This window comes from Cavia porcellus, unplaced genomic scaffold (genome assembly GCF_034190915.1).
Source record: "Cavia porcellus strain 051 isolate PalLab524CR breed Dunkin Hartley unplaced genomic scaffold, mCavPor4.1 scaffold_30, whole genome shotgun sequence".
NCBI classification, from domain to species: Eukaryota; Metazoa; Chordata; class Mammalia; order Rodentia; family Caviidae; genus Cavia; species Cavia porcellus.
In genome coordinates this window covers 27,047,778-27,071,546 of record NW_026947513.1, presented here as the reverse complement: position 1 = coordinate 27,071,546, position 23,769 = coordinate 27,047,778, and the positions used below count along the sequence as shown (strand labels likewise).

The 23,769-nt window shown below is 36.7% G+C and overlaps 1 protein-coding gene across 2 annotated transcripts in view; it reads left to right on the top strand.

Annotated features, from left to right (window-relative positions):
- Corin (corin, serine peptidase) overlaps positions 1 to 23,769 on the top strand; it is a 266,984-nt gene that overhangs the window by 115,802 nt on the left and 127,413 nt on the right. For both annotated transcript variants that reach the window (XM_063240622.1, XM_013154236.2), the window contains exon 5: positions 11,121 to 11,302. In XM_063240622.1, the coding sequence (XP_063096692.1) occupies positions 11,121 to 11,302 (182 nt within the window). The remainder of the gene's footprint in view (positions 1 to 11,120; positions 11,303 to 23,769) is intronic.

Below are 23,769 nucleotides of genomic sequence, written 5' to 3'. Positions count from 1 at the left end.
AATTATTGTCTTGGATAATGGTATTGTTTGGGATCATTGAAGAAACTGAAATGGATGCTGAACACTCACTGGAGATGCTGGACAGGGAATTCCGGCATCTAGCTGTAGGTTGGCTTCCTATGGATTAAGGCTGTTCAGAGTGACTCATGGCACTGATGACTAAGGAAATCTAAAAGCTCATGAGACAGAATGAATAAAATATGTCACAGCTTGTCCCTGGGCCACTTATATATTTGCTTTGGAAGCAACAGTGAGAGAAGCCCCTTGGATGTTGTGTGAGGAGTCATTCTGACATCTGACAGACTATCCAATAGTACCTGTGGTTGTCCAGCTGTCTTCAGAAACGATGGGCTGAGTTAATTGTGGTACTTCTGCTTTGCTGCTAGGACTCTGCAGACTGGGACCCTGCTACCCCAAACTCTCTTTCTCTCTTATGTAACTAAAATGTGTCATTGGGGAGATGATAAATTATCTGTTTGTATCCTGCACATTTTGGGTGGCTTGGTCTTTGCTCAGAGTTAAACAGTTCATTTTAAGAAATAGAATTTTTGGTTGCACATGTTAAGCCTGCCTCCCCATTCACACTTAATTCAGTGAGTTTTTTCTAAGGGCTTGATATTAAATCAGGATGGGGATTCTGCTGTTGTTTTCCATTTACCGTGCATTCCTTTTTTTTTTGGTACTGGGAATTGAACTCACTACCTCATGGTGCCAACCAGGTGCTTATGCCACTGAGCCAAATCCCTGGCCCCTTGCATTTATTTTTAAGCTTTTTGTTTTGCTTAAATCTTAAGTGTAATGTTAAAAACCAAACAATCCCTCCCATATTTTGCTTCAGCTACTAGCCATTAAAAAAACAAAAAATATTTAAGATTTCCCTTTTGGAAGGCACAATTTGTTCATTTTTTTTTAAATTTTATTTTGAAAGTATACAACAGAACAAGACAGAATAAAGCCAACTAAGATCGTACAGTGAAATTGGTACAGAACTTCACAGCAGGTTACCAGGATAACGGTAATAGGTATCACAGTATATTTTGTTATCTTTATAATAGTTGTTCTTTCAATCATGTATATCAATATGAGTTGAAATACAGAATATTATAGAACTTATCAAAACAGAATATTGAATAGAGCAGTACCATTACTCAGAATAGAGCAAAACAGTAATAAAAATATTTGCCTTCAAAGAGATGGTAGAAGGAATATTTGCTATGGTCAACCTCCCAGGAGACACTCAGATTTCTGGTTCCCATTTGCTAATGGGCGGGGGAGGCGAGGGGGGAAGAAGTGGGTAGGGGAAGTGGGATATTGGCTCTAGGCTGTGCATCAGCATCAGTAGGTTCACTATTGCTAAGCAGGGAGGCAGGCTGGTTGTTTGGTTTCACAGCGTCCTAAGTTCCAACATGGGGCGGATCTCAGGAGCTGCTGCTGGTTCTCCCCCTGGAAGGGCCGCAGTCAATTTGTTCATTTCTTATAAGCACCTCGGAGTAGCAGAATTCCCTGGTTAAAATGTGTCTCTATTCCAGTTTCCATTGTTTAAAGTTAAAATAAAATTTTCCTACATTGTGTTACAGGTTCTTACTGGTCTCATACATACACAGAGACACATACACAACAATTCTAATGAAGTAGGAGTAAACTTGAGGAAGTGATAATTCATTTATGGCCTTGTTCAAGGCAATAGTTTTATGGGAAAATGCTAATTTCCAAACCTCTCAAACTCTGTACATTAATTAGAACATTTTATATGTGAACGCTATTTCAATAAATTGGCTTAGTTTTTTCCCTGTCACTTCAAATGTCCAGATAATTGGGTTATTCTGTTTTGGCTTCATCATATCACTAGGCAAGCCTGAAATTGCTACCAGATAAATAATCAAAATTGGCACCAATTTGTTGTTGGAATAATTTTTTGGGGAAAAGAAGTATTTGCTACATAAGAACTATATACTTTCTTTTCCACCACCCAATTACACTCATATTTTCTACTGCTGCAATCTTATCTGGCTATACCATTTTGAGTAAAACTTTCTCAGTAATGTTTTAGTAAAAAACCAAAACACATTTGCTTATTGTATTACTTCAGAAAGCTTATATGTTCTTAATTATGTTATTTTGTAACAAAGTCTTTGACAATCTCCTATGTAAAAAAAACCTGAAATCATCTTAAAGACCAACTGAAAAATTTGATTAAAACAATAGTTTGGATAATTTATTAAAGTCAGCATAATTTAATTTTTTTTCTAAATAAGAGTAGTCACATATTGCCAATGTATTTTATTCAGGATTTTAACTGTGTGCAAAATCTTTACCATGTCACCTTTGAGAATAAATGAAAGTATTATAGAACCAAAATTGTGTAATTTAAAAATATATGGGTCAGTAATCAAAGAAAATAAGTGAGCTTTGTTGCATTGCTAACTAAGCATTCCGAATGTCATTTTCTGGTTACTTCTGTGATTGTACCCGCTAGCTTGGAAGCAGTGGTCTTTACAGCCACACCAGAGCTGCTGCTGTGTGTCCAGTCCAGGTGTCCATTCATTCACGGTCCTTTTTGCAAGGTCAAGGAACTCTAACGAGCAGATCTATTTTTTGACAATATGCATAAAATATCGAGTAATAAATGATGTTTCATTTTATGAATCAGAAGGAGTCAAAACAATAGGAAATATAAAGTGAAACAATTCAGATTGCTTTCCCTTTGGAAAGATTTAAAGATAGGCTGTGACAGCTCTAATCTTTATAAAAATGCCCTGCCCTGTTCATTTACTCTTGTCTTCAGTAATTCATCAGTGTTATGTGGATGTGACTAGAATCTAGAAACAATATTTATGATTCAGTTCATTTGAGTGTACAGATTTATGTCATCATTTCATGATGTGCAAAAATCAAAACAGCTGCCAAAAAATTTTAGCAATTGCAGGTTTCTTTTGTGATCTGTTAATCCCCTATCTCATGGGCCCTGATAAGGGTACCAAATAGTAATGAAAATCAGCATCATGTTTGCTAGAAGGGTATGGAATTTTATAGTTACTTTTGGGAGTTTTGTGAGGTTTTACATTATCTGTTGCTGTCTTAATAATCTGTGCTTATCTGTTGGTATTCCATTGAGTTTCTCTATTTTAAGAGTAGTACCCTACACTTGGCTATAAGCAAAATGCTTAATCTGCAGAGTCCTCATCCACAACAATTTATGGACACTTTCATCTTCCATGGGAATAATTTAAAGACTCAATAGTTTGTGTAGAATTTACTGACCTGAAGGAGGGGGTGGGTCTCCTGGGCAGAGACACTGCGAATTCTCATACAGCTCATTAAACTGGGAAGTGGTGTTGATTCTTTTCCCAATTTTGTTACTGACAGCTTTATTCCAAGAAGGCATCATGTTATCCTCTTCATCTGGTTCATTTATTAGATGTTTATTTTCCAGCTGTGCAGACCAGGATAGAGCTGCAAATTGAGCTCAGTGCAAAAGCTCTGGGTTTAACCTCTATTATAGTTCTGTCCCACCTTATGCCCACCTTGTGGGATCCCATTTTTCCTCATCTTGAACCATCTCACTTCATGATTTTATTCTATAAAAGTCCCTAGAAAAGGCAGAGTCTTTGGCAACCCACTTGGGACCCCTTCTGTCTCTCTCATAGACACAAGTTTTCTTTGTCTCAACAAATATATTCTGCTCTTAAAATTTTTTTTAGGAAATAAAATTGGCAGTATTTAGGGATTAGTTTCATTTGATTAGTGAAGTTGGGTGTTAAGACAAAGGTTTCATGGACATCATGAATATCAAAGGTGGAGTGCTGGTGGATCTAATAGTGAGATGAGTTCAGTTCTTACTCTTGTTCAAAGAAGTACATGATGGTAGTTCTTCTGTGAGTGGAAATAAAGCCAGATTTCTTTTTTTTTTTTTAATCGGTACCAGGGATCGAATTCGTGACTGCCTGCTTGCAAGGCAGGTGTTTATGCCGCTGAGATACATCTCCAGCCCCATAAAGGCAGATTTCTATCGATGGGCAATAACATGATTTATACTTTCATCCAAACAGTGCACTGACAAACCTGATCCCTGAAATAAACATACAAGCAACAAACAAAAAAACAAACAAACAAGGAAACCTGTTCCTATTAGGCATCTTTTGTTGTATGGTGCTCTCCACGGTCCAAGGGAAGTTGCTCTTTTCCCCTTTTAAACCTATAAGGCAACAGCCCCAGCCCTTGCTGAGTTTATTAAGCCTGCCTTTGTGAATGGCTTTTTCATTAAAGATTGTGCAGTTATCCAGCACTGGCGGGTCATCTCTTCCCTGCTAGAGCCATGACTATTACACACACAGACAAGCAAAACACAGTCACAGCAGTCCTGTAGATTCAGACCCCAAGTGACCCATAGAAACCCTAGTTCTTTCATTAGTTCTCTTTTGATGGACACAGTGTTAAAAAGATCGCCTGCTCTCTCTGTTCTCCATGTCTGTGTCCTGTGGAGACGGGAAGCCAGGGAACCTCTTTCTTTCCTCTCTCACCCCTCCTCTAAGCCTGACCTCTTACAAGTGCTCTTTGGGTCCCCAGACTGAATGATTATGTCATTCTCACCAATGAACAGAGCATCTAATTCTAGCAGGCCCAACAAAGAAATGTGTCAAAGAAAAGGGCATTTATTGCCTGCTGCCTGATAACACATTGCTGTACCCTTAGCAGATTAAAACAACATACAGGTATGCATTACATAAACCTGGGGGTGGCTCAGGTTGCCCTTCTGCTTCTGGTTCAGTCACAATGGTGCAAGTAATAAGTCAGCCAGCGCTGGGGGCCTTATCGGAAGGCTATGGAAGGAAGGATCTGCTTCTCAGCTTGTGGATTGTTAGATGATTCTCAAGGGCCATTAGACTGTTGGCCTGAAATGACTATTAGATCCTTGCCACATAGCTCTACTTAACCGTGGCAACTTTATCTATCAAAGCCACTAAGGGAGAAGGGGTGGCTAGCAAGACAAAAGTCACAATTTTACATAGCTTAATATGGAAGTGATACCTTTTGCCTTCTATGGTTGGAAGCAAGTCTCTAGGCCAGCACACAAGAGGAAGGTCTTACCCAGGGTGTGATTACTGTAAAGCAGGTACCCATCTCAGAGTACACCTACCACAAAGTCCCCACTCCTCTAAGTGGAAAAAGTTGAATTCTTTTAAGGATAGTTTATTTATCAAAAGAAAAAATATTGACAGCTAGATATAATTCATAGGATTCTGAATGGAAATCTTGGAGATATTTGAATAGTCCATTTACCTTAAATGTGTCATACCAATGTGATTTTCCTGGTTCTAATAATTATAACAATAATATGACAATTATATGGAATAATAATTATAAAACAGTTACTTTGGAGGAGTCTGAATTAAGGATATAGAAAACAATCTGTACTATTTTTGTAACTTCTCTCCTAAGTAAAACCGTAGCCCAAATTAAAAATAACAAAGATGTGATTTATAAAAGTTAAAAATATATTGACCACACAAATTTATTTTGTGGCTACAGCTTATTCAATAATTTTATGTCTTTTTCAGAACTTTTTTGTAGATAACAATCTTTACATTTGTAGGTATATTGTGATAAAATGTTTGGTAGATAAATTATTTAAAAATTTTATAGGTAAAATGGCTACATTTTCTGGTAGATTATTTTAGAACATCTTTGGTAGAGAAACTGCACTATTGCTGTACAGTAGCATTATTTATGTATTTATCAAAAGTTTCAATAAGTAATCATTGAGGTTGTATAAGAGGTTTTTTTTTTTTTTTTTTTACCTTAACTTTAGTTAAAGTGCATCAGGGACTTTTGTGCAAAACTTCAAATGGACTTCACACATCAATTTAAAACAATCACTATTTCTAAAATAGTAATTCTGATAACTGAAGTGGATCCTCCTGTGTACTGAGCACTGTTTTTCAGCTGTCAATTTGCTTGTTGCTTGGATATGGATACTTACATTCCAAAATAGTTGGCTTGTCTCACTCTGCTGCTCTTCTGTGATGAACAGCAAATACTTCCGCCCTTCATAGGCAGTCAGATTTCATGCAAAGCAAGAACAAATGGGCCTCGTTTTGCTTGTTGTTTGAAAGGGCTTTGGGTTATTAATATTCTGTCACTGTTTCACATGTCTTGGTCCAGCAATTTAAAGATGGGGAATCTCAGTTAGTTATACCTCTTAAGAGAGCTATTTGCAAACACTCTAGACATTTTTGTTAAGCCCTATTTTTTAGACCAGAAGGCCTAATGGTATTTTAATGTCTATCTATTCCCAGAACAAAATTTGAGAAAAATGCCTGTTACCTTTTGAAATTTATCAAATTAGTTGGGATTATCAGTGCTCCTCTGAGAAGTATCATTAAAGAATTAATTTTGATTTATGGAGTGTTTGGTGAAAAGATCATGGGAAATTGTGCAAACTCTAGGTCTTCCAACACTCACTTTTCAAACAAGGAAACTGAGTCTTACCGTGAGTAGACTGCTGGCCACAGGTCTGACAGTGGAGGAGTGGCTGTGTGACGGTGTTAAGGGGGCAGATTTAGAAAAATGACCATGGTAAGAATGAGGTAAAGATTTAAATTTTGAACATGAAAATAATCTGCGGTGCTCTTGCTAATTGTTGTTGCCCTGGGAAATTCTGAAAAAATATGTGGAATGATTAAAAAAATAGATAGCTTTAGAGGTGAGAAAAGGTCCAGAATTGCTGGTCAGAGTCTGGTTCTCAGAGTGGTGGTCAGCTTGATGTCCATCTCTCCAGGGTCTAGGAAAATGCTAGGTGAAATTTTTAAATTCTAAATGATACTTGAAACTTTACCAGTTAGAGAAAAATCTTTGTGTTTTTAAGTATAAATATAAGTACTCTTTCTTTAATAAAAAAAATTCTCAGGAAAGGCTAAGTGTCCATTCATCATATATTTTTGCTCTAATCTCTTTATTATTTGAAAGCTTCATTGAGATCAGCTACAATCTGGAGTGCAGTTTTGATTAATTGTAAGAGAGGAATGTGGTTTGAATAGTCTGGTACAGATGGTCATCTGGGTGGGGTGTTTGGGGTTTCCTGGATGGTATTAGGACACTGGAACCCTGACCCAGGACAAAAATGTAAAGGAAGCATGCCAAAGTCATGTCCTGGAGTGTTCATGCCTTTCTTTCTAGGACCGAGACAGCCTTGTTTTCCCTAGCCTCTTCGGTAGTTTTTAAAATTTTTTTGGCAGAATACAGTGCAATCAACTTCCATGTGTATGGCTTTGCATGGAAAGGTGCATGTCATTATTGTTTTTAAAAATTTTTATTTAAAAAGGAAACAAAAGCAAAACAGAAAAAGGGTAGAAATAATACATAATTTCAAAACAACAAACTAAGGAATCACTAATTGATAAATTACATATTGTCCTCTTAGAAATAGTTGTTCAAGTTACAAAATTAAAGCATACAAAGTAGACATGCATACAGTGAGACTGCAAAGAGTTCTGTTCAATGATCCAACAAAAACTTAGTAATATGGTGCAACACATGCATGTCATTCTTGCAACATTGATCCATGCAGTAGGATTTCCATGTTGCACAGAGATTCACTGGATGGTCCTTGGCTCAGTGTGCCTGGTGTCTGGTGCCTAATCCTGGCTCAGCTACTCATTGCCTGAGTGAACTGGGGCAAGCACTTCCTTTTTCCTGTGCTTTAGCTCCCTTCTAACAAAGGGCCGCTGTGAAAGATAAATGGGTTAATGCACGTGAAACACTTAGCAAAGTGTAAGTAGTTGCTCATAATCCACGCTTTCTGTACTCTCTAACTCTGCATCCCATTTTACTCAATAAAATATAGTCTAACTTCTCTGGAAGAAGATTGAGGTGAGTAAATATTTTAAAACAATGTTATAAGAGTGATGATTTCTTAATTCTCTAAATATCTAATATATTTCCCTAAATGCAATCAGATGTCTTTTTCTTAATACCACGATACCTGCCTGGATCAATTCATATTTTTGTACTAAGAGTAGTCCTTTCATACATAAAATGTCTCTTTCTATATTTTCACTGTCAAATTTAGTGACATTAATTTATATAGATAATTCTGTGAATATCAGGATTTGAAAATATTGTTTCGACATGATTTTATAAAAGTAAGATCAAAAACATTTTTTTACTAGAATGTGATTTATTTATTTATTCATTTTTTGGTGCCAGGAATTGAATTCAAGGCTTTGCACTTGCCAAGAGGGCTCTGTGCCACAGAGCTACATCCTGACCCTCAAATGTGATCACATACTGTTTTTCACATTTTTGTCAATAGTGAAATCTCCTTTCTCCCAAGATTCTTTATTGACCATGTCAGCCCTGTCTTATCTCACTGACCAGCATATTCCATTCTGTCACTGTAATCAGTAGGACTCTGGGTGGGGTTTTGGACATAAGCTTTGATCAGGGAACTTTTTTTTTTAATTTAAAGAAAAGGAAACAAAAACATACATGGAGATAAAAAAGGGTAGAAATAATACAAACTTACAGAAAAAAAAAACAGTAAGAAATTGCTGGTTGATAAGTTACACATTGTCATCTTAGAAATAGCTGTTCATGTTATAGAATTAAAGTATTTAGAATGACATCCAAAAAGTGACACTACAAACCGTTCTGCTCTATGATCAAACAAAAGCTCAGTAATATGGTTATCAGTCCTACACATTTGTTTTACATCTCAAAGAGGGTAAGATTAAACATATCAAAACAGAACAAAGCAGTTAAAAAAACAATTTAAAGAAATACAGATTTCAAAGCAAGTCCACTGGAGATCTTCATTGTCTATCTGTCTCTACTTTCTTACAAATAGTTGTCCCCATCTTCACCCACTTTATATACTTATTGCATATTATAGAACTAATCAAATCATTGGAGGCTTTTTAGGTCCTCAAGTTCCAAATTAGGGAAGACAATAGTAACTACCATCGCATCTCTCATTCTCTTTGTGATAGCTGTCCCCATCTCTACATATGCTGAAATTGAACAAGAAACCAGTCCAATGTCATTCTAATTAGCGAACAATAGTATTGCTAGAATTTATGTGTATTTCTACATATATATCTATCCTCTCTGTATTATAGGGAAAACCAAGTCATAGCAAGACAGCAAAACAATTTCCTAGAAAAACATGCCATGGATAAGACATATAAGACCACAATATAGATGATCTTCCGTAGTTACTGTTTTCTCTTGTTATTTTCAATAGATTTGATCACAACACTGGCTTATTATAGTTAAATATAGTATCACCTATCTTTATAAAAACTTAACTTTGACAGCATTGTAGGATTTGAGAGCTGTTACTAATTAATACCAGTATGGATATCCTTTACATCTTGTCATCCTCAGAGTAGTTGCCTCTACTTTTAGGGTTGATACTAACAAGCATACCAATTTCAAATAAAATCAGCCAAGGCCAACCCATAGTCTTATGATTCAGATTCAATTAAGATCAGTCATAGTAAGACAATGTAAGTAATACAGGATTTCAGTTTAAGTTAATAGGAAAGTAAGGATAGTTACCACGGTATAACCTGCTGTTTTTGGGTCAAGATGTCTGTGCCCTCAAATCTGACATGAGTGGACAGACCAGAACTAATTAATCAGGGAACTTTCAAAAAGCCAATATCCGCCCTTTATGGGAAAGGTGACATGGGGCAGTAAATAGAGGATGGGCTGAAAAACACCTGGATTCTGCTTCTGCGTCTGCTACTAAAAGCTGTGTGACCTCCAGTCCGTCCCAGATTCTCCTGGGTCTGTGCTTGTCGAGTAAAGGATGTGAATGAGGTGTTCAGAGTTTCTTACATATGTTGCACTGTATGATTCTGTGACATCTGACAGAGCCTTTGTGTGCAAAGTGTGTGCTTTGATCTGACTGATGTATATATATTTTCTTTCCAAGTTTCCTTAAAATTATCTGAATTGCCTTTGGCAGATGCCCAGGATTGTGAAAGGTGTTACTGTAGTGGTAGGTAGACAAAGCCATCTGGATCACAGGCTTTCCACTATCAGTACCCAAGGTTCCTTCCGCAAAGCTGCGGATCTGGGAGGATTCGGCTCCGTGTTTGGTTCCATGTTGGTTCCAGGGGCATCATGACTTTTCTGTGAACAGAGAATTGTTTTCCTCTTCCCACTTTGCAGAAGACGGAAGGGAAATCTGAAAAGATAAATAACCACCCCGGGCCTTCCTAGTTGCCACTTGTCTTCCAACGTTTCTTTCTGGGGAGGCTGGGAGGTCAAGGAACAACTTTCTCTTGGTCTCTCTCCGATATACTTTGAACTTCAAAGGGAAAATAACAAATGAGGGTAACCTATTTTTTTGACCTACTTCTGCCTTTGCTATTTGGGGGCCTTCATCTCCATGTTAATTTTCTCCTTTTGATATGGAATAGAGCTCTTTTTTCATTGACTGGTGTATTTTGGCATAGGATATTTTAAAACAGTCATTTGAGATAAATGCTTTAGGAGAGATAGTTACAGGATACATTATGGAGCTAGCTTATTGCCTCCAGACTCTAGGGCAGTGGCGGTGAACATATGCGTGTGTGTTGATTTTCTTTTATGAAAAAAGATGTTAATGTCTGAGTTTTTTTTTTTTCTAAACTAAAACCTCAGTGTTTAGACTTAATTTCAATGTTGCACTTTGTGATAAATAAGTGAGGTATAGTTTGCAGTCTGGGCAATTGTCTCTAAAAAGTTTACCATTACTGCTGTAGATAATGGCTGAAATTTGTTGTCATAAGACTGAAAGTCGAACTATAATTACTATAGGAATTATAAGTTAACATAATATTATGCCATTGGTGGCAAACGTTACTTTTGCTGTTGCTATTTTTCTGGGGTTTTTTTTGTTTTGTTTGTTTGAGACAGGGTCCCATTGTAGTGGTCCAGACTGGCCTTGAACTCACAATATAGCCCAGCCTGGCTTTGAACTCCTGGAAATCCTTCTGCCTCAGCCTCCCAAGCACAGGAATTGTAACAGGGATACATCACCACACCAGGCTGGTGGCCAGCTTTGATATCATTATTATTTTGAGAAATATATTATAAAAACTTTGATTTTTCACCTTTTTCTTTTCTTACAGGCACGGCCTCCAGCCCTGTAGATCTTTCTGTGAGGCTGCAAAAGAAGGCTGTGAACCTGTCCTGGAGATGGTGAACGCCTCCTGGCCCAATTTTCTAAAATGCTCTCAGTTTAGAAACCAAACTGAAAGTAGTAACATCAGCAGGATTTGCTTCTCACCGCAGCAGGGAAATGGAAAGCAATGTAGGTGTCTGTTTCATTTCTTTTTCAAGTTTTTCTTTGTTTGTACGGTTCATAAAGGAATGTATGCAAACAAATACACAATTGAGTAAAATTTAAGGTGAGCAGACCCCAGATCAACAAACAGGATATTAACCACACCCTAGAAATGCCCCAACTGCCTTGTAGTCTTACCTAACCCTCTCAGAAGAAATCTCTACCCTGGCTGTTATAACCTTAGGTAGCTCTACTTCTGAGCTACCTAAACAGAATCATCCAGTACGTAACCTTTTTGTATCTTTCTGCATTTGCTAAGCATTGTGTTTGAGAAATTCGTCAAGTTTTCATTTTTCATTTCATTCATTCTCATTGTTATGTAAATTCTAATAGGATTATGCTACATTATATTTCTCTGTTCTGCTTTCAATAGACATTTTAGCTGTTTCTAGTTTCCAGCTATTAAGAATAACAATGCTATGACCACTCTTATGTGTCTTTTGCTGAATGTGGTTATTGATTTATTCATCAAAAATGTTCTCTAAAATAGTTGTGCCAATTTATGCTCCTAACAGCTACATATAAAAGCTATGCTTGTTTTAGATCTTCCTATATATAGAAGTTATACTTGTTACAGATCTTTCCCGATCCTTGGCAAGGTCAGTCTCTTTTATTCAAACAATGCTAGAGAGAGTATTGTGAGATTTCTTTGTGGTTTTAAATCATGTTGTTACGCTAAAATTGATCACACTTTCAAATTTTTGGTGGTTTGAATATCCTTTTCTGTGACAATGACCTTGTTTGTACAAATATTTTGCCCATTTCTCCATGGTGTTTTTGCTGTTAATTGAAAGTTTTGTATGCATTTTGGATACGTGTGTGTGTGTGTGTGTGTGTGTGTGTGTGTGTGTATAGTTTGAATCTTCAAAGTCCCCAAAGGCACCCAGCTAAAAGGTATGTTGCTAGGAGAAGACATACAACCTTAGGTGATGGAACCAAGAGGCAGGAATTGGAGAGCTTGGCTGTGAAGAGGATCAGGTACTCTAGAAGGGTTCTTGGGCTCCTGGTGTACCCTCTCCTACCGCAGTGAGATGAGCATATTTTTCTGCCTCGCCACAGACCCAAAGTGAGGAGCCCACCAACCATGGACTGAGACCTCTGAAACTGTGAAGCAAAATAAATCTGTCCTTCTATACATTGTTCATTTCAAATATTTTGTTACGGTGATAGAAAGCTGAATAACACAAATTGGATCCATTATATGGTTGACTTTCCACTCTCTTTTTGCAGCTATGTGGAATAGAAAATCTTAATTTTGAGAAGTCCACATTTGCCAACTTTCTTTTGTGATGTGTGTGTTAAGAAATCTTTGCTTATCTTCCAAACATAGAAAAATTTTCCTTATGTTTCTACTAGGATTGCTGTTGTTTTTGAATTCCATTTTTCATTTGCCATAATTCTGGAATTAATTTTTGTGTGCAGTAAGAAGTTTTTGTATGTGTATAATCAATTGACCTACAATATTTTGTTTTTAAGAAGATAATCCTTTTTCTCTGCATAGTAATAGCCCACTTATCAATCAAGTAATAGATTATATGTATCAATTTCTTGACACTATTTTGATAGGAGTAAGTCAATAGTGTGTTGTGTTATGATAACTTCATAAGAAGTCTTTACATTGAATAGTATATGCTTTCTTTGTTCTTGGGATCATTTGGTCTATTATAAAAATCAGTTTGTAATTTCTACAAATGCTAATTTTGCATTGTTTTATATTTAAATTTGGGGTACATTAAATCTATATGTCAAGTTGGGAAAAAATTCCTTATAACATAGAAGGCGCAAATGACTGCAAATGATATACTGTGGGAATATTTAATAGAATAATTTATTTTAAAGATTTTTATCATTATTATTGTTATATTTACTTGTGATACTGGGAATGAGATCCAAGGCCTTTACCCTGAGCTACAACTCCAGGCATTTTTGATCTTTTTGGTTTTTATTTTGAGATGCTCTCACTAAGTCAATAAATTGCCCAGGGTGGGCTTGAACTTGATATTCTCCTGCCTCAGCCTCCTCGAGTGGTGGGATTGCAGGTATATACTACTCTGTGTGGATTAACTGAGTATTCTAAATGAGGTACTTTAAAATTTCTCAATAGTGTGTTGCAAGCATATCCATAAAAATCTTGCCTTAAATTTTTTGTCAACCTGTGGAAGTTGTGATGTTATCATGAGTTATACTGTTTAATTTTTTTCTTTCTCTATCTCCTTGCATCAAAGAACTTTGCTATTTCCCTTAATACATTTCATAGTTTGTCTAGATTCATTTGTATTTTCTAAGCATACAGACACATTATGCAAATAAGTTAGTTTTCTCCTTTCTGAGCCTTATGCTTTCTGGTTCTTCTACATCTGAGAAAGAAAGTTTTCAACGTATCACTTCTAATTGTGATGGTTTCTTCAGATACTATGGTTAGATTAGCAAAATCATTTGCTGTTGTAATATCAAAAATAAACAGATTTTAAATGTTATCTAATGCTTTTGGAATATCTATTAAGATGGTATATGCTTTTCTTCATATTATGGCAATAACTTTTAAAAACAATGAAATACAGTTTAAACTCTTTGAAATTCATCAATTTAAAGTGTGCAATTATACAGTTTTAGTATACTCATGGAATTAGCCAGTTATCACATCAACTAATGCCAGAACATTAGGCCGTGTGCTTTTGCAATAAATTATCATCCTTCTTGTCCTTAGCCCTGGTGACTACTGCTGCATTTGTGTTTCTTTGAATTTGACTATTTTGGATATTCCAAATGAATGCAGTCACACAATGCAGCACATTTTGTGATTGGCTCCTTTGACTTAGAAAAATATTTTCACAGTTTAGACATGTTGTGGCATCTGTTAGTACTTTATTCATTTATGATTGCTAATACTGTATCATAGGAATATACTGTATTAAAATGTACGTATTAACTGCAGAGCATTTGGTCATTTCGACTTGTATGACTGTTAATGAATAATGCCGCTATGAATGTTCATGTATAACGTGCATTTTTAATTCTCTTGGGTAGAGAGAATTACATGCAGAACTGCTGGAGTCGGTAGTAACTGTGTAACACTTTGAGGAAATGTCAGTCCCACTAGCAGTGTGTAGGGCTCTAGGCTGCCCACATGCTCACTATACTTGTCCTTCTTGTTTATAATTATTTTAGTTGATATAAAGTATTGTCCCATTGTGGTGTCAATTTACATTTTGATAGTGTCTAATTATATTGAGCAGTATTTCATGTTAATGTTAGCAATTTGTATATTTTATATTGAGAAATGCAAACTCAAGTGGGTTGCCCATTTTAAAATTAGGATTTCTTCTAATTCTTGAATTTATGAGGTTTTAAAAAATAATTCTGAAGACAAGATCCCTATCAGATAGATAATCTGAAGATTTCTTTTTGACGTTCTTGAGGCGTCTTCATTTTCTTGATGGTGCCCTTTGAAGCAGAAAGGTTTTAACTTGGGGGAAGTCTAACGTGTCTGCTTCTTCTTTTACTTCTTGTGTTTTACTGGGATATCTAAAATATCTAAAATATCTATCTAAAATATCTAAAATATATTGCCTAATGAAAGGTCACTATGACTTCTATGTTTTCTTTTAAGCATTCATAGATGTGTCTCTTATTATCTCTGATCCATTTTAGTTTCATGTAGATGCAAGGTGTGACCTGTCATCTTTATTTTATCCCAAAGATTCCTTTAAGTATTCCCTATAGGGTGACTTTGTTAGTGACAAATTCTCTCAGATTTTGTGTATCTGAGAATATCTTAATTTGTCCTTCATTGTGAAAGGACATCTTGCTGTAAATGAAATTGCATCCTTCAGGATACTGAGGACCTTTTACATTCTTGTCATTCTTTTTTTCTTGAAATATAGACTAGATTATCTCAGGTTACTTATTTTTAAATTCACCATTTCTTTCATTTGCTGAAATTTGCTGTTGAACCACTTTAGTGAATTTTTCACTTCTGTCTTTTTTTTAATTGCAATATTGGTTTGCTTCTTTTATTATTAAATCTATATGTTTTGTACAATGTTTTGAGTCATTGTTCTTATTCTTCCTATTATTTTTAAAATATGGATTACTTTATTTATTTGAATGGGCTTTTTTCTTACTTTTCCTTGGTTTTTTTTTTTGTTTGTTCGTTTTGTTTTTTTTGGTTTTTTGAGATGGGGTCTTACTGTGTAGTTCAGGCAGACATGATCCTCCTGCCTCAGCCTCTCTAGTGCTGGGATTATAGGTGTGCAACACCACATGTAGCTTGAATATGTTTTAAATTAATGATTAAAATATTTTGCCTAATGAATGAAATATCTGACTTTCCTCACAAATAGTTTTTATTGTCTGTTCTTTCCCTTTTGTATACGGACCGTATGTTTCAGATTTTTCTGTGCATTCTGAAATTTTTTTGTTGAAAATTGGACATTTTACATAATACAATACAAAAAGCTGCAAATTGGACTCTGTCTTGGATATTTTTCTCTCTTTGCTCACATAAAATACCCAGCACCCAAAGTTAATGAAGGAAAGGTTTATTTAGCTCAAAGTTTATAGGGACTTGGTCCATACTCAGCTGGCTCCAAGGCAGCATGGTGTGGCTGAGGGGCAGCAGTTCAAGGTGGCAGAAGACAGCAAAAGCACCAAGAGCAGGAAGGATGGGGAGAGCAAACTCTTTTCCTCCTTTATATATTATTAGGCTACGTGTCCTTCAGTGGGTGTCGCACTCACACCATCTCCCTGTGCTTCTCTTGCATAGGGTCAGGATGTTTACAAAGTGAGGACCCTGGCCTCCTGCTGAGCCACTTAGCTCAGTGTAGTCCACTAAACTTCTCAAATGGACAAGATGAGCAGCATCCTAGAGCAGTATGGCATGTTCTCCACACAGCAGCACGGAGAACTGCTGGGTTAGCGAAGTTTCTAGACTTCCCAGATTGACACACTGTATCATACATTACAGTCTCACCTTCTCATTTATTGTTATTGCTGTTTTTTACTCCTTTTGTGGTTGCTATGTTTTATTTAGTGATTTTCCTGAAGTAATTAAGTTTGTTCTTTATTGTGCCTGGCCTTTGAAGGTTTGCCAAAATAGCAATTTAGTGATCAACTAATTATTGGACATAGATTTCCTTAGATGCCTCAAACCAATAAGTATCCATCGACTTTGCTAATGGACTGTTTATGAATGGTGGAGCACATTTTCAATGCTGTCACAGGAAGTTTACATCTTTGCCTCTTGAATTCAAGTTTGAGTGAAGTCTCAAAATGTGAGCTATAGGTGAGGTCTTTCTTAGGGTGCATGGTCCTATAGATTCATATAGCTTCTAGATTTCCAAGAATTATCTTAGAGCTTTACAAATCCCCCATGGACACCTAATTTCTCATTTTTCCTTTAATTGTCTTTTTTTCTTGCTATTATTTAGCATCTTTGTACCAAATGGTGTCCCAGCCTCCAACAGGTGCAGGATTAAGTTGTCACTACTTCTCTCCTGCTCCTGCTTCTCCTTCTCTTCCTCCTTCCACATTTTAAAAGCACAAACCTTGCAGAAAAGGCTGCACAGAGTGAGATCCGATTTAGATCAAATACAGACTTTTCTCTAAGAAGGGTTTCCAGGAAGCAACAGGTCAAATAATGACAGTTCTCTGGTAATGAGACTTTTTGAAGAGCTCCAACTGGGTTCTGTCCTCTGCAGTAGTTATGTGGCACTGCTAAATCAGTTGAGATTGCTGGGTTTTAGGCCAACCCAGAACTAGTTAGAGGAGATGGGTGAAGGGCAAGTGAAGATGTCACAAAGTCCAATACTCACACCAAGATTCTTGGGTTTATATTGATAAATCTTCTCTACATTGTTTTAAGCTTTTATTTAATTTCCAGAGTTTTGAAAATACAGATTTTGCCACTTTTACCAACATTCTTTATGCTTTTATGGAGAATAGAGTATTCAGAAATTCTTGTTCACTGTTCTAGAAGTGCTTTCTTTGTTAGCTTTTTATTGTTTTTGTTTTTTGTTGTTGTCTCTGCTTTTTTTTGGGTGGGGTCTTTTTCGTTTTTATGGTACCAGGGATCAAACTCACGACTGCCTGCTTGCAAGGCAGGCGCTTATGCCGCTGAGCTAAATCCCCAGCCCATCATCTGCTTTTTAAAAACGGGAACACCCTTGCTTCTCTGGAGTAACCTCCATTTGGTCATGATATATTAGCCTTTTTATTTGTTCTTGGGTTTTATTTGCCACTGTCTTATCTATAATACATGCTTTATGTTTCTGAGAGAGGAAGTCGACCTGTGATTTCTGTTTCTTCTTAAATCCTTGTTTGCTTTTATATTAGTATTTGATAATTTCATAAAAAGAGTTGAAAAAGGTTTGTGTAAGATTGGTACAGTTTCTTTGGTCAATAATTAGAAGTTTATTTGCAAGGCTATCTCAGCCTGGGCACTGCATGGGAAGATTTAAAATTTCAGATTCAATACCCCTAATGGATAAGAGACTATTTTGTTGTGTTTCTTCTAGTTTCTTTTGCCAAGTTATATGCATCAAGAAATGTGTTTATTGTATTCAAATTTTCAAAATTATTTGCGTGTAGATATTCATTATTCATTTGCTTTTCAATATTTGTAGCACATATGGTGGTGATATTTTTCTTTTTGTTTAGAATTAGAAAGATTCCTACTTTCTTCGTAAGATTTACTAGAGATTTGTATCTGTCTTTTCAAGGCAATTCTTTTGGTTTCTTGAGTTTTTCTTCTATTGAATATTTGTTTTCTAGTTCCTTGGTTTAATCTTACATCTATGGTCATGTCTTATAATTTTGGCTTTAACTGACTAAGAACTCAAAATCGGGGTGGTCCTTCCTCCCACTCCTCCCTTCCCCTTATCTTGGGACTTTACTTTGGCTCAAAAGATCAGTCTTGATTAGGTGCTTGTCTTTCTGTGGAGTCAGACCACTGTATTAATTCTTGGGCTTGGCCCTCAGCTTTCCAGGCTCTTTTGCAGTAGATAAAGACTTTTTTCTAAGCTATGAGGGAAGCAGTTGGCTTTCACACATGGGTTACAATTGCCATTAGCTCTTAACTATCTTTTTCTAAGGCTTAGCAGTAAGCCAGCCAATCCACGAAGCTTGGAGTTACCACTTCCTGTGTACTTCTCATGTACTCGATGAATTACCCTACTTTGTGCTTTCCTCTCCATAGGTAAACAATCCCAGTCACTCTTACAGGGATTTAACAGTTCGATTGCCCCTCAGTGTTGAGGATATCTGTCTTACCAGTTTGACTCCTCACTTTAATTCAAGTAAGGAATCATCACCCCCATTTTGTCACCTGCCTTCTTGAACCACTCTTGAGATTTTCATAAGTTGAGTTTTGAAGAAACAATCACTGATGAGTTGATGTACAGGGTATTTGTAGGCATCTGCTTTTGTGTTATGAAAAGATGAGAAAGCAGGAGTTCAGTAGAGAAACTGATCTAGGTGCACCGAAGCAACTGCTATCCATGGTAGCTCTAAAATACATTTGTTCCCCATTAAGCCAAGGTCATCAGATCTGTTTCACTCCTCAGTCGCTGGACGTGTTCCTTTCTTAGAAGGGTGTGTCATTGGATGGGGCAAAGCATGAAGGATTGACAGCTGACTGGTGGACCACAGACTCTTCCTTGAAGTGTAGGAACATGTGACAAGGCCAGATTGCCTGAATCTAATCAGAGATTGAGCTGATTTTGCTCCATATTTGCTAGTCCCCCTCGACCTATGGTTTGTATTCCTTCCAAGGGTGTAGTTCTTCAGTAGTTCCAACTGAGAAACTAGGGTTTTTACTAAATTCTCCTCTTCCTACTAGAAAGGCCAGGGTTCTAACATTTTTCTTCCCACAACAATATTAATTGCTGCAGTTTCCAGTTTACTTTTCAAAGGTTTTCATCTTAGCTCTTTATCCTCTTGCTCTGTGGAAAGTGTCTTGAGAGACAATCTTCTAAATAATAGACCTAAATAATAATAATAATAATAATAATAATAATAATAGGCGTGCTCTGTGCCTCTCTTCTCATTGCTCAGTTTGCTCCTCATTACCCAGCTTCTTCAGCAGCACCAAATATCTGTGACTGCCAAAAGTTCTGCTGACGTCTGTGCCTCTTTGCAGGGGCCTCATGTCAAGATTGTAAGTTTCTAGCATCATGCCAAGAACTGGTGAGTTCCACCAAGGAGTAAAATATGCACAGAATGTAGTCCTTTTGTTCTACACTTTCTTTCTCTTTGGGATCCTGGCTGCTAATGTTAATTATCTCATCAGCTCCCACATGCTTTTAGACAGATGTTTCTTATGTTTAACTGGTTTTTCTAGTTGTACTTGATGGAGGCATTGGCCCACCATAGGTTACTACATCATGGCCAGAAGTTTATTTCTTTTTAACACATTTTTAAGTAAAGATCTACTGCAAAATTAGGATTCTCTTCAAAAGACATGATGCAGCTGTAGGCCGTTAGGAAGAGTAAATAGATCTGAAAGAAAAGTCCTTCAACTCTTCTGATAAGAACAATTTGTGACAGTTATTCGTAGGCATTTTGAAAATGTAGCCCATTCATACAGGATTGACAAATTTGTAGGAAAAAACTTGAAAGTCACAGCATTCTCTGTGTTCAGTAACACTGTTGGTCAGAAAGTATCAGTTCCTGAATATCAAAATAACATTATCATGTACTTTTTAATAACTCAAACTGAAATGTTACTTAAAATTCCAATTCTCCACTGTACTAATCAGCTTTTTGTCAGTGGGATCAAATATCTGACATACGCTGGTCAAAGGAAAAAAGTTTTACTTTGGCTCACGGTTTCATAGGGTTCAGTCAGGTTGGCTTTAAGGCAGAAGCATCACGGCAGGAGAGTGTGATGGAGGAAATTTGTTCATTTCATGGGCATCCAGGGAGCAGAGACAGTTGGAAAGAGCCCCAAAGGAAGGGTCCAGAGATAGCATACCCTCTTCAAAGGCAAACCCCTGTGACTTTCTTCCTCCAGCACGTGCCAATCTCTTAATAACCCAACCCGCTGTGAGCTCATAAATGGACTAATCCATCAGTGAGGTTAGCACCTTCCTGATACAATCACATGTCCAAACGTTCCAGCTCTAGGAAAATAAACTTTGAGGGGAACTTTTTAGATCAAAGCATCACCTCTACTACCAGAAAAGTGTAGCAAAACTTCAAAGCTTAGAGAAGATGTATGATCTTGGAAAAAAAAGTTTGAAAAGATTGATGAGACATTTACGCTAAAAACTTTTGGTTAAAGAGAAAAGGGTTTTCCTAACTACATGAATCTGGAATATTCTTTATTTTCCATAGAATCTTTTTAGAATTCTTGATTGTAATTTTTCTTGTAGGCGTATTCTCTGAAAACACTTCAGATAATTGGTATTTGATACAGTATTTACCCAGAATTTAAAACAATTATTATGTCTCATGTTTTATGGATCAGTGGGATTGTGACAGGTATGTTTATAGTTCTCTCGCCATAGAGACAAGACACTGCTGCCTATAATATACATTATATTATAGGCATTATATTATAGGTATTATATTATACATGCCTTTGTATATACATGAGACAATAATTTCTACCATACATACACATAGTCACCAAACAGTGCTTGTGGACTAAGAATATATTGTATATTCTTATACAATTCTTATATCCATCAGAAAATCATTCATTACATAATATAGTCATACAAAGGCATGTGCTACAGGATCATTTTATAAATATAACTAATATAGCCCTTTTGATATTGTTTTATTCATTGAATAAATTGAGTACTTATTCTGCTCTGAATATTATCCAAGAGAAACAATGGAAATAGTTATGGTGATCACAAAACTAATTTATATCTCTTTAATGTAGGATTAACTCTGCAGCACTCTGTTACCCAGAATATTTGGTAATATCTACAAACATTTTTAGTGTTATAACTATGCAGACAGCAGGCACTGCTACTAATATTTCATGGAGAGGGGCCAAGTATCCTGTTAAATATGCCTTGATGCACAGTCCTCCAAACAAAAAATTATGAGGTCCAAAATGTCAATAGTGATGCTTTTGGGAAGCCCAGAGCTTTATGCTTTCCAAAGCTTTTACTTAGAACCATGATCCCTACCACCACTATCATCACTGTACATGCTTCTTACTTCAAGGAGTATTAAATATAATCTGTCACAAATATGCAAGGAAAGGAAGAGAATGTTAGTGTTTATGTATAGGCTTGTCACAGAGAAATTGTAGAGAAATACAAATTAAATATCAAGGGAGGAGAGTGCAGTCAACTTCACAGAAGAATAATTACTGTGTTACAAGGAAAAGAGCCCTTTTTGGCAAGAAGAGAGATATTCTGGTGTAGGCAATGGACTCTGTGAACTTCTGTTGGTGTCCGGTTTCTGTGTCTCCCAAGAAATGAAAGATCACTCAAAGTGACTCCTCTCTTAATATTTTCCTCTGACTTGTGAAGTTACTTGCCTCAAGAAAATGGTAATTCCCCTCTTTACATTAGGTGCTCCTTTCTCCTCTCCAAAGTATTTTCACAGCTGTTAGCTCATTTTACTTTCTGAGTAAATGTCTCAAGAATTATCTTCTTCATTTTATAAATTAATAAATTGAGGTTCATGGAGGTCCTTCCAAGGTTATTTTAAATCCAGGACCCACTCCCAGGCTCTGTCTCTACCAAATAAGTCAACCATTCTGGGATCTAATTATTAATCCTTGAATGCTGTCCCCTGTTACAGCCCCCTTCTCACAAGAGCTCTCAAATATCTTTCTAGACTGAATTGAGCCAAAACTCACAACTTGTAACAGCTGCTTTTCCCAGTGCTTAGTTCTGTGAATTCAATTCATCTTGTCTTGGCTGTCTTTAAATCAGTCATAACTGCTAAGATGTTTTGCTGTCATATAGGAGGATACCCAATTGTGTTTCCTTCGTGTCATGTGTTGGTGCTAGGACTATAACATAAGTAATGGTTAAAGTGGTAATGCTGTGGTAACTGCTCTTCAGAGGATTAAAAACAAACATTTGTGTGTGTTTCCATAGTTGAGTTGTGAGAATTCAGGGGGCTAAAGTTCAGTGCCCGTCAATCACTGTGAGCTTTCTGACTAATCCTTGCTCTACCTTGGTTGTAATCATATATGGAAAGTAGTTTTTAAATGGTAATTTTGTGACTCTAAAGACATCTCTTTGCCATCCAAGAGCTTCAGTTATGTCTTCTTTCATTTCCTTCTCCTTTTCCTAGTGTCTTACTTGCTTTGTCTAATTGGCTGCTGATAACAATCAGTTCACTATATTAGCTCTGACATTGTAGTTTTAGAATCTTTGCATAATACATACTTTGAATTTTTTTTATTGAATTGCAGGTTCATTCGGGAGAAATATGTGCTACTACTTCTTTAAAGTGTTTAGAATCGATGCTTTAACAATGGTCATACATAACACCTTGAAAGCCTTAGCAGTATATTTTCATTACAGCGAAGCCTTAAACAAAATGACATTTCCTCAAAATCTTGAATTTGCCTGTACTTATAATTTTCAGTTCTTTATAACTCTATCAAAATACCTTATCTCTTCTATATGTAGGTGTGATCTTTAAGGGTACCAAACTTAAAATCTGATGACTTGTTTTCAAGCCTGTAGCTTTACTTAATAAGTACTGGAACTTGAGTTAGTTTCTTAAATCATTTAAATCTCTCTTTGCTCAAATTCACAAGAATACCTGAATGGTAGAACTCACTGGCCAATGAAGGGATAAATGTGTTAGCACAGTGTCAGATCCCAAGATAAGGAATTGGCCTCAAACAGTGTGGTTGGGAGAGGGCTGGAGCGCTAGGAAGGGTCGGGGTAGGGAGAAGGGGATCATCCCGGGAAAAGCAGATGGTCAGAAACACAGTGACTTACTTACTCAGCTATCATAGTGGACAACTGGAACTTAATCCATTGGGAAATTCTGGGAAATAGGACTCAAGAGTAGCCCACTAGAGGGAAGAGGGAGCTGGGGTGTGGACTTTCTTCCTGGTCCTTCAAGCTTGCAGTACTTGGCGCATCCCATAAATACAACTTCTTAAAACAAGAGACTCAGCACTGAAAGAAGTGTCGAGCTTGGCCCCAGCTTCTGACCCTGTTGGTTTCTCCTTTATCTGCAGCTTTTGTTTCTAGAACATGGTTCTGTTACAATCTGTGGCCCCACATGCTGGATGCGTATTTGTGTCCCTCCTTTTTCTGTGCCGATCCCTTATGGTTGGTATTTGACAACATTCTATTTTCAGCCTGTTTTTTTCCAACATTTTTACATTTTCTCATGCTTTCTTATGGCTGCATAAGCACTGATGACTCGGTCCTACATTTTATCTTAAATTTCATTCCACTGCCCTAAGTTTCAGACCCGAATTCCACATCCTCGCTTCGCGT